We start from the raw sequence: 15,242 nt of genomic DNA, 5'->3' as shown, positions 1-15,242 counted from the left end.
TACTATGTTTTTGCATACAAATTAACTAAAAAGCTTTTGCCCAAACTTATTTAGTTATGCAGCATATTTTTGGAACTTGAGTTTCAAGCTCGAGTTTGACTTACCTTGGAACTTTTTTAGTTATGTAGCACTTTTTTAGTTATCTAATTTTTTATTTGGATAATTTGATAACATTGAATCACTATTAATTGAATGTTTGGATCTATTTTGTAAATTTCTTAATCAATGAAAGTATCATAGAAAAAGAAGGAAATTTTTTTGGTTAATTATGTTGACAACCTTGAGATATAGTGATTCAGCAAAGTTACAATCTCTATACACGATTTTCAATAAATGACACTTTGCTTTCAAATGAATAAAATAATTAACATTGTTTCCTTTTTTTTGAATTATCAGTGTAGTTTATTAGAGGAGGGGAGATTCGAACTTTAGATCTCATGAACATACTGGGATTTATTAATTAGTTGAGATACAAGTGGGTTAAGGAGAAATCAAGCGGGTTCCACTATATTGAAAAATGGTAAAAACTAATAAACAAATACCATTTTAACTTAAAAGAAAAAGGATAAAATCTATATACAAAAAAATTTGATACCTTGTTAGTAGTTAATAAAATAATGATATCAATTACAAGCTTAAATGAGAAGCCGTATAAGCTTTGATAGCACTTGTCAAAAATGTTTTTTTTTTCCAAGAAAAAATGAATTGTTTGAAGATCATAAGTTATTTTATAACTTTTATCACAACTATAACATGACAGAATGTAAATGATTGTCTATCGTTTAAGTGTACTTACTATTTTTTCTTCGTAATTCACGCTGGTAAAGAAGTTATGTAATTTTTTGTGGTAGTAGATTTTTTCCCTAAAAAATTGATAGGCTGCACTGAAAAAACCAACCTTCACCCGACAAACTTTTTGTTTTAATTTTTAATTTTTAATTTTAAGGCCTGTGAAACGCATGGCCATATTTGATAGGGGGATCTAATGAGCTTTGTGGCAACCGCTGACAAACCAAACCAACCACTCCAGTCCAGAGTCCACTCCCCCAGACTTTCCTTTTTTCTTCTTCAAATCAGTTAAGTCAGTTACTGTTAGAAGCGAGAAATGCAGCTGCTTTTATCTCTAACTTCACCCCCTACGCCTTGTAATAATGCTGCCTCTTGCCTCTCAATGGTCTCTTCTCTCTCTCTCTCTCTCTCTGAATATGGTTTTCAAATTAAAAGTTTGTAAGAACATTGAACATTGAATTGTGTTTGTTGTGAAGAGAAACATAAACCCAGTTCCCAAAAAGCAACAACCGCAACAACAACAACAACATCAAGTACAGTATTTCCATCTCAAGAGCTTGGTTCCACCACTAATAATGGCCGCACTTGTAGCCTTATCTCCTATCTGCCATACCCCAGGTAAGTCCAACCAATCAATATCTAAAGGTATTTAATAGTACACACCAAAACAATCTTGTCACAGGATTCATTGTTATACACATTCTATTACAGCTATTCTCATAGAGAATTATTTAAACATTATTGCATGCCCTCCAACTTAATCATTTAGTGTGTTCTTTACTCAATTTTCCTAGCTGTGGCAAAGCAGCACGCTATAAGTTACTTGTTATTATTTTCAGGACTGTTTTGCTATATCTTTAATTTTGTCCCAAACATATTAACTACTCCAACAGATAGCTCTTCAGGGATTATTTAATTATTTATATAAGTGAGTTTTTGGTGTTCCAATGGGAGGGGAACAGGAGATTCAAGCTAGCTTCAGAAGGCATGGTCCTCAGCTGATTGTGTTAACTATTGGGGTTGTTTTGACACAAAAAAAGATTAATTGAAGCTCTTCAGAAAATTTTCATTTGTGTCAGATTGGTTTGTATAGCTTTGTGTCCATATTTTCCCTGGTTTTTCTTAGTTTCCCATTTGGTGCAGTTTCATTTGGACAAACCATAGACGTACAAAGAGGAGCGTCTTTGTTTCGTCGAGCTTGCATTGGGTGTCATGATGCAGGCGGAAATATAATCCAGCCGGTGATAATCACTTTACTCATGAAATCCAGATGGTTATTATTTTAATTCTGTTACTTCTTTAATACATTGCTTCTCATCTTCCCAGGGAGCAACACTTTTTACAAAAGATCTTCAAAGGTAATCTAATCCGAAATCCATTATTCTGTTGGAAATAGCATGCCTCATGATAAATGCAATTTAAAATGAGCATAAAGACAGAAAAATATGAAAGAATATCAAGGAATAATTAAAATCTTATTTTCCCTAAATCCAAAAAAGATATTGAATATGTTAGATCAGAAGCTGTATAAACAGATTATGTTGTTGGTTTTACAGGAATGGAGTTGACACTGAAGAGGAGATATACCGTGTGACATACTATGGCAAGGGAAGAATGCCTGTGAGTTTCTTCCTGTAATTTACATCTCTTGCAGAATCTACTCCCTTGCATCTTTCTAATCCAATATAAAATGTCTTACGTCTCTATGCAGGGCTTTGGAGAGAACTGCACGCCAAGGGGCCAATGCACATTTGGAGCCCGTTTGCAGGAAGAAGAGATCAAGCTTTTGGCCAAGTTTGTCAAGTTACAAGCTGATCAAGGGTGGCCGAATGTAGAAACTGAAGAAGATTGACTCCAGCAACTAAAAGGTGTAAGTAGTTACTAAGCTGACTAAAATTCTTCAAATATTAGCTTATTGCATTGTATCACATTCAATTAATACCTTCAGGCATGGCTCAGTTGTTCAGAGTTAAGCTATCATTCAAAACTAGTTCTTCTTGGCATGACTTGATGCAGAATCCTCCTGTAGTTCCATATGCTCATTACTTACATTACTGAATTACTTCCTCACATATAGAATTAGTATGAGAACAGAGTTATCCAAATGGAATGAGATAGTTGACAATTTAATATATTGTCAAATTGTTTGAAAAACACTTGTGAGAGATATCCATTCTTTAACTTCAAGAGATATGATTTTCTACATATTTTTATCATTATATTATAAATTGAGTAAGGGTCCAGTTGTAGGCCTTGTGGTGTTTGCTAACTGCCCTGCCTTTTAATGCTTGAAGCACGATCTAGAATCTTAGCCCACATCATTCAGATGTTGAGGAATGGTTAATTGGCTTACGACTCAACTTTGTCCATGTAGCATGTTTATCATATCTGTAGGGAGAATATTTTCTATAATTCATTATTGTTGGTTTCCTTATAACTATTAGGATATAGATAACGTATCAATTTTATATTAACAAGGAATAATAAATTGGAAATTTGTAAATAGGTAGTATTTGCTGAACAAGGAATAATGAATTGGAACTTTATAAATATGTAGTATTCTGGAAATTTGGTGGCCTTGGCCTAAAGTAAGAGGGTTTGCCTAATAGGGGTGCATCATTGTGAATATTTGGTGAAACTGAATATCAAAATATTAGCATCCCTTGTGTAAAGTAGATGATCCACATGTTTCCAAACTGTTGTAATTCTCATGGTAGAACAGCTCCTATGTTGCATTGTCCTTTGGTAATATTCTGGTGTAGTTCTGAAAACATCCCACAACCACTTGTGGGTATATATTGCCTCCATAGGAGTCTACAATGACCTTTTACAGTTTTACCAAATGCCACTAAGGAAATTCGTGCCTACTTCTGTTTAATTATTTATATTTGGTAAGTAAGTGCCTACCTGTATTGAATAATAATGACACTTAATGATAGGCATAACTTAGTCAAAATACATTTAATCCAATAATCCAAGGTACTTTTATTTTTTTATTTTTAACAGAGGAAATCTTTGTGAGCAGAAAATACTTTTCTGAATAAGAAATTATTTTACCTCGGAAATGCTATCTCCGATTTTGTGGAGGATTCCGATTGTCTAAAATGGTTATGTTACCATGGAACATATAGAAAATCTTACAGGGATGCAGACCTATGTCTTACCAATATCCTCATGGTAGTTTTCTAACTGCACACAGGCAAGTAATGTATCAATATTGAGGAAAAATTTGTTAAATTGCAATTTTAGTCTGTCTAGAGAGTTGTATCTTAGGCTATCCACTCCTAAAATTAAAAATAAAATAATAAAGTAAAATGTGTGCATGCTGAACATCAAGTTATCTTATCTAAAATAATTTAAAATTTCAATATCTTGAATTCATATGAAGAAAATTTTGAGTATAAAATGATAGGATGCAGAGCTTGAACTTAATGAAAGTTACAACCATAGAAGAGGCAAATCACCTAGCAGTCAAACTATTAAAGACTAGACATTCTAAAGCTAGAATGATTCATGAGAATTTTTTGATGAAGCTTCTTGTTTAATGACAGAAGATATTCCAAGAACACTGTCATCAGTATATCTCTTCTCTTGTTCTGCCTGGGCATCCCACATTCTTAAAGGTGTTATTAAATGACCAGGCACTTTACCCCACTCCTCCCCCTTCACTTTTTTTTTTAATGTTTTATTAATATTTAAGCATGTCCATGCCAAATTTTAATACAATTTTACAGTTTTCTTTGTTCTAGAATTATCAGATGCTTTACTTATATATATATATATATATATATTCTTTGTTCTGCAAAAAAGTGTGCATGATAATCTGTATAATATCAAACATAAAGCAAACAATCAGTTTAACTGTCTACATGATGCAAGGTGCTTGACATGACAAAAAGAGCAAGGTAGTTGTATTTACTTCTGAAAAATGGACCCAAGCCTGAATAATTTATTTCTTGTCCTATTTCCTCTTTCCCTAAGATGGAGAGACTTGGGATCCTTATTCATTCTCAGAAATATTTCTAGTTCCCGTTCATTTCTCCTCCAGAAGGAAACACTGGGATATTTTGCTTATTGCTGAAAAAGTTTCCAGGATCAATGACAGTCTTTGCATGAACTAGTCTCTTGAAGTTGTACTTGAATGCTTCAAAGCCCAAGTATTTGCTTGTGCATAACTTCTATTATTATTGTTGTTGTTTTCCCCAAGTCAAGATGCCTATAGTTCAAATAGACCGCTCTCAGAGACTTTGAAACATCAGGTGCCATGTACGCAAAAATCCTTCTCACCCACCTGCTGTATTCCTGTGTTTCTTTGTCAACACCCCAAGTGACTAACTATTGGATTTTATATAAATTTCCAGTGGGAAAGGTGTTTCTCAATTATAAATCTTACTCATCTTTTCACCATAGGTGTTAAGATCAGCTTGAATCTCTCCTTTTCCATAATCTGAGGTTTCATATGGTAGAAGTTAAGATAGATGAATAAGCAAAACTACTCTTGGTGAAGATTGCCGGAAGTTAAGATGAGTTGAATTTGAAGTTGAGATTAAACTGAGAGAATGAGAATGAAGAGTAATGGAAGGTTTTTAAGGTTTGGAATTGCCATATTTTCTCTGTCTATACTTGTAACGGGAAATTTTTAGATTGCCCAAATATAGCCCGTGTGCCTGCTATTATGTGCTTGAGACAAACAAGAAAGTTGAAGTGTAATGATTACTGTTTTAAAGAATGGAAAGTTCAAAGTAAATGTGAGAAGTTCATTGTCGCAACTCACAACGCAAAGAAGATTCTTAAATCATTGTATGGCAAATGACTTATTTTCTGTTTGGATGGCATGATTTGGACCATATGAATATTACTATTTTGCCCTTTAACTTCATACAAACTCATAACAAGATCTTTATTTATTCACGAAACACTTCCTAGTTCCTTTCTTTTCTCCTCAAGATGGAAGCACTGGGATGCTTTGCTCATTCTTGAAAAAGTTACTAGGATCAATGAGACTCTTTACATGAACTAGTCTATTGAAGTTGTTCTTGAAATACTTCAAACCCCAAGTACTTGCTTGTGCGTAGCTTGTATTATTATTTTTGTTGTTTTCCCCCAAGTCGAGATCCCTATAGTTCAAATAGGCCTCTCTTGGAGACTTTGAAACATAAGGTGCCATGTAGGCATAAAGCCTTCTCATCCACCTGAGGTTTTCCTGTGTTTCTCTGTCATCATCCCAAGTGATTGTATATTGGATTTGATATAAATTTCCAAATCTATGTGGGAAAGGTGTTTCTGAATCTGAAATCTGACTCATCTTTCCTCCATAAGGTGTTAAGATGAGCTGTGATTGCTCTTTTTCCATAAGTCTTTGCCATAACCCTTCCAACCCTGTGTTTGAAATGGGTTCCTGTACATAGTCTGATTTTGCTTTCATGAAGATATCTGTTAGTGGGCTCCTATCAAGCAAAACTTCTAAGCGAGCCTTAGTTGAGAAGCCAGCATAGTAAAGAACAGATTCTATCCAACTCATTTCAGTGCAATTGTTGCGCTCCACGGCCAACTCAGGAAAACTATCTTGCATCAAAGCGAGGAGTTTTTCAACTGGTCCAAGAAACAAGCAGGTAAATGAAAGTCGAATAGTTTTTCTGCCACTTGAATCTGCATTAGCAACTTCTGCAACTACATGGAGGAAAAGATCTTCATGAAGCTTATTCGCAACGGTTTGCCACTTCTGGAAATGCTCAGTTGCACCTTGTTCTAAGGTCTTTCGGATATTGAAAGTAGTTACAACTGGTGGTACAGGAACCAACCTAATTTGCCACGAGAGAATGACTCCAAAACTTGACCCTCCCCCTCCTCTGATGGCCCAAAAGAGATCTTCTCCCATTGATGTTCTGTTTAGTAGTCTACCATTAACATCAACTATCTTTGCATCCAAAACATTATCAGCAGCTAGGCCATATTTTCTGAAAATGGTACCAAATCCACCTCCACTAAAGTGTCCCCCAACACCCACAGTGGGACAACTCCCTGCTGGGAAGCCATAGACCTTACTTTTCTCTGCAATCTTGTAATATAACTCTCCTAGAATTGCACCAGAATCAACCCATGCACTCTTGTTTTCTATATCGATGCTAATAGACCGAAGATTGACAAGATCAATGATGGTGAATGGAACAACATCAGATACATAAGAAAGGCCCTCATAGTCATGGCCTCCACTTCGGATTCTTACTTGCATGTCATATTTCTTGGAACAAATTACAGCTGCTTGGACGTGGGATTCATGAAACGGAGTAATGATAAACTGTGGTTTTGAAGAGTTCAAGAATCTTAGGTTTCGTATGGTAAAATCTAAGATGGATGAATAAGCAGAGCTATTCTTGGTGAAGACTAATTCCAAACTTGAATTAGAATGCTGTAAATGAGATGAAAAGCATTGCAGGAAGCTCTCATTAGTTGAATTTGAAGTTGAGGACCAAACTGGGAGAATGAGTAAGAAAAGTAATGGAAGAAGGCTTTTTAGTATTGGAATTGACATATTATCTCTCTGATAACATTCTTAACAAAAAATTCTGAGGTTGTCCATATATAGGCCTTGTGCCTATCTATTTATGTGCTTGAGACGAACATGAAAGTTGAATTGTAGTAATGTTCAAAGTAAATGTGAGAAGTTCATAGTCATAACTTGGACCAATGATGGCATATGACTTATAATATTTTCTTATCGTAGACGCGTCAATTTTCCCATCAACATCTCTATAAATACTAAAATGATCTCTTTGTCAACTAGTAATTTGTTGTAGAGTATGGTGCCCCTTGCCTGAATTGAAAGTTTGTGTCTTATAGGATATTTAGAGAATCTGTTGCCCTCGCTAAATTGACTTGAGATTCTATGCACAATGTGGAAAATTTTAAATACACAATGCGAAGAAGATTCTTGGCCGCAAATATAGTCTTCGGTTTTTTTAATTATCTTGGGATGCATTAACGAAACTCTTAGAATTGCTGCAATTTTCAACTTTGTCCTTCAGGCATTCTGTGGGATGCCTTATTTTTATCTTGCTTTAGAAATTAGTTTGGTCAAAATACAGCTCTAAGAAAAAGTGAAGGCATCTAGAAGCTAGACATGAGTTGGCAGTGGAAATGTGTTGGATTTTTAAGGGTCTTGTTATTATTATTATTTTTAATAATAGATTCAGAAGGATTTAAAAATTTCAATAGCTACTCCATGATGATTATTCTTTAGTTTTTATTGTCAAACTAAAACGTTAATTGGTTTCTTTTTGGTATAGTTGAGATTTAAACCATGTTCCTTGTTCGGCGATAAAAGACCTTGTCAAACTAAAACAATTTTTTTGTTTTTTTGTTTTTTGGGATTAGTAATTAGGCGGAGAAGTTAGAATAGTCAAATCCAAGTTAGAATAGTCAAATCCATGGTTTAGGTAAACTGATATTGGATTGGGCCATTTGACATAGATGTAAGTTCCTATTCATCTTGCCATTTTAATTTATAAATCTTATGCTTCTTATGTGACACGTGGGGGAATGCTTCGAGGGCCTTTTTATTTACTACTATTTTATTATTTAAAGGTTTTGCTTGAACAGAAGGGCCATTGACTTTTATGATAACATGGCTTTTCTTCTTTATTGAGAGAAAATGTCTGTTATTTGTTTTTTTTTTTTTTTTAAATATAATATATAGTGTATGTTTGGATACTAATGAAAAATTAAAATTATTTTACTATTCAACTTATTTTTACTACTAATCATAATTATTCTTTAGTTTTTATTGTCAAATTAAAAAGTTAATTGGTTTCTTTTTGGTATAGTTGAGATTTAAACCATGTTCGCGGTAAAAGACCTTGTCAAACTAAAACAATTTTTTTTTATGTTTTTTTGTTTTTCGGGATTAGTAATTAGGCGTAGAAGTTAGAATAGTCAAATCCAAGTTAGAATAGTCAAATCAATGGCTTAGGTAAACTGATGTTGGATTGGGCCATTTGACATAGATGTAAGTTCCTATTCATCTTGCCATTTTAATTTATAAATCTTATGCTTCTTATGTGACACGTGGGGGAATGCTTCGAGGGCCTTTTTATTTACTACCATTTTATTATTTAAAGGTTTTGCTTGGACAGAAGGGCCATTGATTTTTATGATAACATGACTTTTCTTCTTTATTGAGAGAAAATGTCTGTTATTTGTTTTTTTTTTTTTTTTTTTTTAATATAATATAACAACTAAGAAAACCTCAACTTCATTAAATTGAAAATTAACTATATTGGTACAAAAATGACAGTTTACATGGCATTAAATTCTAATTACAACTAATAAAGAAATAAAAATTACATCGCTATGATCCTACTTAATTACAATATAAGCAAAAAAAAAAAAAAAAAAATTGCCAATAAGTCACCCAATGTATGTCTCCCAGTTTAGGTTCAAAGACTAAGTTACATGATGGAAAGGATTTAACCACTCAACCTAGTCAATAAAACATGTTGTAGATGAGCTGTTCTTCTTGGTTTAAACTTATGTGCAACAATTTAATAGTCTTTATTACAACTTAAAGAACTAAACTGTTGATTTAAAGAAACACAAACATTCAAAAGTTTATGTGGCAACACAAGAGGATGTCCCAAAAAAAGCCCTAATGATTCCTCTTTACAGTTATAATATTAGATTAGATACAATATATTTTATTTTTTGGATATGATTATGTTAATATAGTGGTTCTTATTATGTTTTATGCGCCTAATTTTAGTAATTATCAGTTTTAGGAATTTTGTAGCTAATTATGCGTTCACAAGTTAGATTGAACCAATTAACAATGTATTAGTATAAGAAAAGAACCTTTAAACTTAATCATATTAAGACTTTATAATACAACCTTTCCATGTGAGACTTTTATTTTGGTTAATGTGATCTTAATGTGAGACTTTTTTTTTTTATAGAAATTGTTTCAACTTATGAAGTCCGCTCTTGATGAACGCTCTTTATTATCAGACCGATACACTAATTGGTTTTTTGTGTAAACATGAATCAAACCTTAAATTTCTTATTCAATAACAAGAGATTTTACGAGTTAAACTAATTAGAACCCATTATCTTAATGTGAGATTTGAAAGTGAAGTACACGTGCTTATGTTAGTTATGTAATAAAATCAAATTTTCTACATTTAACAAATAGCGGGTCCATCTAATGTGATTATGTTTCTTTGTTTCCTATGTTAATCATGTTATAATCAAAATTAATGGTACTTTGGCTTTTTCACCATGGCAAACATGTTGTTTCAATCCAAGATAATGATTAAGATGCATTAATCAGAGTGATTAAGATGCATTATTAACCAGAGTGATAATTAAGGTGATATAATTAATTCCTACATGAAAGTGTTTCCTCCCAACCGGTCATCCTATGGCCCTTGTCAAATACGCAAGGGAGCTCACTCAATTATCTGGTACTCATAATAGTCAAAGAGATATGACATTCTTTCCTACGGGTGTACTCATAATTAATTCCTACATGAAAGTGTGCTTTTTGATGCAGTTTCTTACTTATTTGTTTAAAGTATAATTATGTCTATAATTATGTTTAGAAAAAGTGAGACTTTAAAAAATGGTACATAAACAAATATGTTAAAAAAATAAAAAGAAAAAACTAATAGCACACTCATTTCAGATGTTATGTGGGAACTGGGAATCACATACTTTTAATATAAGAATACACCTCCCATTTTTGTTTGACACCAACCTATTTAGTTTGCTTATTGTTTTTTGTTAAAAAGTTTATTATAGTTACTTATACCGAAAAAAGGTGAAGTTTTAAAGATTAGTGATATAACAAAAATTAATTAATTTTTTTTTAATAAAAAATTCCCAATATTTAATCATCCCACTAATAGCAGCAAACTAGTGAATTTCCATTTCTTGGTTTTCTTCCTGCTCTATTCAGCAAGACTTTGTTGCTTCCGCCAAAAGCAAATACAGCAGATCTATCTATCTTATTTCATGATTTTTTTTTTTCTAGATTTAATATGCTCATTATTTCTTTGGAAGTAAAGTATACCATAAGTTCTTGCTACGGGTCTTGTGGCTCAACAGTCAACATTTGGATTTTGGATTTGAATCCCTTCTCTACAATTTATTTTAAGAAATAAAAAAGTAAATTATTTTTTAAGTGTTCTTCAAATGATTCACAATAGTGTGATAAATTTTGAATTCTATTCGAAGGGACATAGACTACTCATGAATTTTACATTGTAATTTCACAAAGAAATTCAGTAAAATGACAAAGAGGATAAGAAGCACCATTACCATGGCTTAACATTTTTTTTTTAGATAAGAAACATCGCTCAAGCCTTAAGTAGACGTAAAATTCCATATGTGAAAGTTATGTTTGTTTCGTCACAAAACATTCTTTGGAGAATATTTTCATCAGTTTTAGGTATTTGGGCTGCATGGTTGAAAAACGTGATCAAACCAAAATCACTTTCCTTTTTCAGGAAATGTATAACAATTCCAACCTCGAGATAATAGAAACCTCTCTCTCTTTCTCTCTCTCACAAACCCAAAACCGCCTTTCACCCTTATGCAGCAAGCTTGGTGGACCCTTGTAATTTACAAGTGTCATAATTGTCATTTGCCATGTAAATAATTATTCACAGTAGATAGACATGAGAATATAGTCAAAAAGCTATCTACACAAATGTTAAAAAGTTAGATAAGCATAGTTAGACATTGAGTTGTAAATATGGTAGATGTCCATTTAGTGTTGAAGACACATATTCTTTACTATTTGTACATTTGCATCTCTCTATCACCTAGGCCCCACCCCCCAATCCCGTGGGGTGACAATTCATATTAGAGGGTCATGTTTGTGTAATGTGAGGCAAGAGAATTTGACTACATGTGTCAATTCTAACTAGACCCATTAAATAATCGTGTCAAAACCTCTCAATCCTAACATAATTTGTTATTTTAAGCCTAATTCAAGCTTAGGACAGCGGGAGCTATTCTTAGAGCATTCGCATCCGGTATTTTAGAACTATTCTATTTTATCACCTCAAAACTTACTTTATTGTTTATACCATACCATTTTATAACACACTCAACATCCCAACTTTTATTTTCCCATACAATATATTAACATAATATATCCTGAATCTATCTCTATTCTCTCCCATCTCTCTTCCCCTGCCACTGCAACCACCAACTTTTGCCACGCCTACCACGAACAAACCCAATAAAAGCTACCAAACTGAAACAAATCACCACTACATCATTGCCTAAAAACTAAACTTTCAAGCAGCTAAATTAAACATTTAAACAACCACAACAAATTAGCAAGCAATCAACAACCATTAAAACCACCACCATCAATCACAAACCCAACCACATCTACACTCATCAAACCCACCATCACCAGAAAAAGAAAAAAGAGAAAGAAGCAAACCCAACACCACCCACGGCAAGCAAACCCATCAACCATGGCAAGCAAACCCAACCCATCAGCAAGCAAACCCAACACCGCCCATACCCACAACCAAAACCCATCACCCACGGCCAACACCACCCATGCCAATCCACTTCGATCTCGCAACCACCAACGCACCAGACCCACACCGATTTTGCAACCAAAACCATCAACAACCATCAACCCATTAGACCCAATCCTGAAACCCATTAGACCCTGAAACCCATCAAACCCAAAACCCAGCCAAACTGACAAACAACCCATAACCACCAACAAGTCGGCGAAGATGGGTAGGCGACGAGAGAAAAAAAAAATGGTGAAGAGTGAAGAGAGAGTGCTGAAAGAGTGATGTGATGAATCAGGGAAAAGATGAATAAAAAAAAATATATTATTTTTAGAAATGAGCTACAGTACCATCTTACATTAAGATGGTACTATGGCACAATTGTAAATTTTTTTACAATTTTGCAATTTTACAAGTCCAAATGTTGCACACTTTTAATGCCTTAATGCTAAAATATGCTTAGATATGGCATTTAGATACCTGGATGCGAATGCTCTAACTCTTTGTAAGAAAGGGTGTGTTAAAATAAGCTTAAAATTCACAAGTTCCAATTAGATCAAGCTTTAAAATCTCATTCTTTGGATTTGGGCTCAAAATTCCGCTTACACTAAAAACAAATCTATTGATATCTTAGCTTGATAATAAAAAACAATTATTATGGAGTGAACACCATAAATTTCAAATAAGTTACACCATCTAATATTTTTTAATTAAATGTGAATTTTGATAAATCTATCACTAAATTAAATTATCTTCATATATTTTCCATGCTTACAAAATTTAAAGATGATCAAAGATCAATGGACATGTCATCAATCAATTGCTTAAATTCAAGTTTTTGTAATTTAAAATAATTCATAAAAGATGAGTTTATGGATCAGATGACAAATTACATCCGATTGACATGAAAATTGACATCCATGTTAAGAACATATAAAACGTATAATTCAATGATAGGATTTTCAAAATGTAAATGCTATAATAAGTTATTGGATGTATAATGTATTTAGAGTTACACCAATTGTAACTTGAACCAAAACATATATATATATATATATATATGAGAAGGTATTTGATATCAAATGATACCATGTCAGTGTTATCAAAATCTAGTAAGTGTGAGACATGTCAACAAAAAATAACTAACCCATTAACAATTGAAAGATATATATTAGTAAGTAGTTATTTTTGCACACATGCCTCTCGTTTATTGGATTTTGATACGGATGACATGGTATCATTTGATACAAAATACTTATATATATATATATATGTAGGGTCAAAATCTGTGGCCCAAACCCAAGAAGTATGGAATATGAGCCCAATAAGTCCAATACAATGAATTTGTAGAGAGTGGGTAAAAGAATTGAGCTATTTGTGAATTAAACAACAGTTAATCAAGGTTTAACAGATAAATAAGTGCAAGAATAGGCTTGAAACTTGTATAAATTGTTGTCCGAGGAGACCAACTTTTGTTTATATACTTCTTAGAGGTACAGTAAATCTTTTTCTCTCCTATTTTTCTATATCATCCGATCCCCCTCTTATGAGAGGTCTTTTACATTATATAGTTCCCTTTCAAAACATCTTGATTATACACTTGTTAATCATCTAATCCTTCACTCGAGTATATGTCCCATCAGGCATTTTCTTTGGCTCTCTGTGAATGATGGTGGTTGAGACTGCACTATTCAGGGGTATTCTCCACATTAATGCGATTAGAAAAGTTGCTGCAGTGCATTTAATACGGTAGTAGCAGTTTTTTCTTTAGATATTTCTCTGTTCTTATTGTCTTTATACGTGTATGAGGCTCATTCTTATCGTTGGAATTTCTTGGAAGATTGCCCAAGCCCCCTAGATATTTGCTTCACCAATATTCTTCATATCCAAGAATGATGTACTCCTCGGACTATACTCTTTCATCACTTCCTTGCATGGTTCTTCAGCTCGAGGCCTTTTCCAATCACTTGCTCCTCCTCGAATGTATCCATATCTTCAAATAAGGCCCAAAGCCCAATATATAAATTTGGGCTTTTATCCCCATAATATATATATATATATATAAACTTAAAAATCCTTATGTCCTTGCTTATTAAAGTCTCATTTTTTTTTTTTTCTTACAGCTATATTTTGACCATTTTTTTAAGCAAGATAAGGTTAATGAAAATAAGGTGTCCAAAGCAGACCCGTCTAAAGCAGTCTACAACAATGACTAAAGAACAAACTTGAAAATTGTAGCAGTTCTTAAGAGTTTTGTTAATGCATCCAAAGATAAGAAAAATACGGTAATCTTCTTCACATTGTGTATTCAAAATTTTCCAAATTGTACACGGAATTTTTCAAGTCAATTTAATGAGGGCATCAGATTCTTTAATTATCCTACTACAAAAAGACACAACTTTTAATGCAAAGGAAGGGACAATCTACTCTACAACAAATTGCTAATTGACAAAGAGATTGTTTTAGTTTTTATAGAGGTGTTGATGGGCGAATTGACGCCTCTAAGAAAAGAAAATAACATAGGTATTGTTAACTATTTTTTAGCATTGTTGTAGGAAATAGAGTTTTATATGTAGAGTTTTAGTGGTAGAGCTTTCAATATATAATTTTAATTGAAAAGTTCTTCGGTGTTTTAAGTATTTGGCAAATTTCAGTTAATAGTGTTTTAAAGATTTGGATTTATAAATCATGAATAGTAAATTGTAGAGTTTATTTTTGGTTTTTCTTAAAAATTTCAAATTTCAGTTTTAACCTCTAACTTTAAGGAGTTTTTTAAGTTCTTTTTTAGCGGATTACCCCCAATTTTACAATTTTTTTTCCTTCCAAAAAGAGCTTTAGAGCTCTTAAAACTCTTTTATAATTGTGAGTTACAAGCTCTCATGTTCTCTCTATTATTCTCAAAAGTTTATAAAATATCAA

The 15,242-nt window shown here is 32.9% G+C and overlaps 2 protein-coding genes across 3 annotated transcripts; one reads left to right on the top strand and one right to left on the bottom strand.

Annotated features, from left to right (window-relative positions):
- The first annotated feature begins 981 nt into the window (after positions 1 to 981).
- On the top strand, positions 982 to 2,996 carry LOC112005344 (cytochrome c6, chloroplastic). Of its 2 annotated transcripts, XM_065768479.1 has the most exons (7): positions 982 to 1,174; positions 1,266 to 1,407; positions 1,933 to 2,030; positions 2,116 to 2,147; positions 2,346 to 2,409; positions 2,501 to 2,657; positions 2,738 to 2,996. In XM_065768479.1, exons 1-6 carry the CDS (start codon positions 1,106 to 1,108, stop codon positions 2,639 to 2,641), a joined length of 546 nt encoding a protein of 181 aa, XP_065624551.1. In that variant the 5' UTR covers positions 982 to 1,105; the 3' UTR covers positions 2,642 to 2,657; positions 2,738 to 2,996. The 2 variants fall into 2 exon arrangements, with proteins under 2 accessions (XP_065624551.1, XP_023893364.1); XM_024037596.2 differs by having other exon boundaries at positions 2,501 to 2,996.
- A 2,668-nt stretch (positions 2,997 to 5,664) lies between these two features.
- LOC112035567 (tetrahydroberberine oxidase) lies at positions 5,665 to 7,321 on the bottom strand. Its single transcript, XM_024068393.2, has one exon. It carries the CDS (start codon positions 7,319 to 7,321, stop codon positions 5,732 to 5,734), a length of 1,590 nt encoding a protein of 529 aa, XP_023924161.1. The 3' UTR covers positions 5,665 to 5,731.
- Positions 7,322 to 15,242: the final 7,921 nt, after the last annotated feature.

This window comes from Quercus suber, unplaced genomic scaffold, assembly GCF_002906115.3.
Source record: "Quercus suber isolate HL8 unplaced genomic scaffold, Cork oak 2.0 scaffold_947, whole genome shotgun sequence".
NCBI lineage: Eukaryota > Viridiplantae > Streptophyta > Magnoliopsida > Fagales > Fagaceae > Quercus > Quercus suber.
The sequence above is the reverse complement of the archived record's forward strand: the minus strand, read 5'-3'. Positions and strand labels throughout refer to the sequence as shown.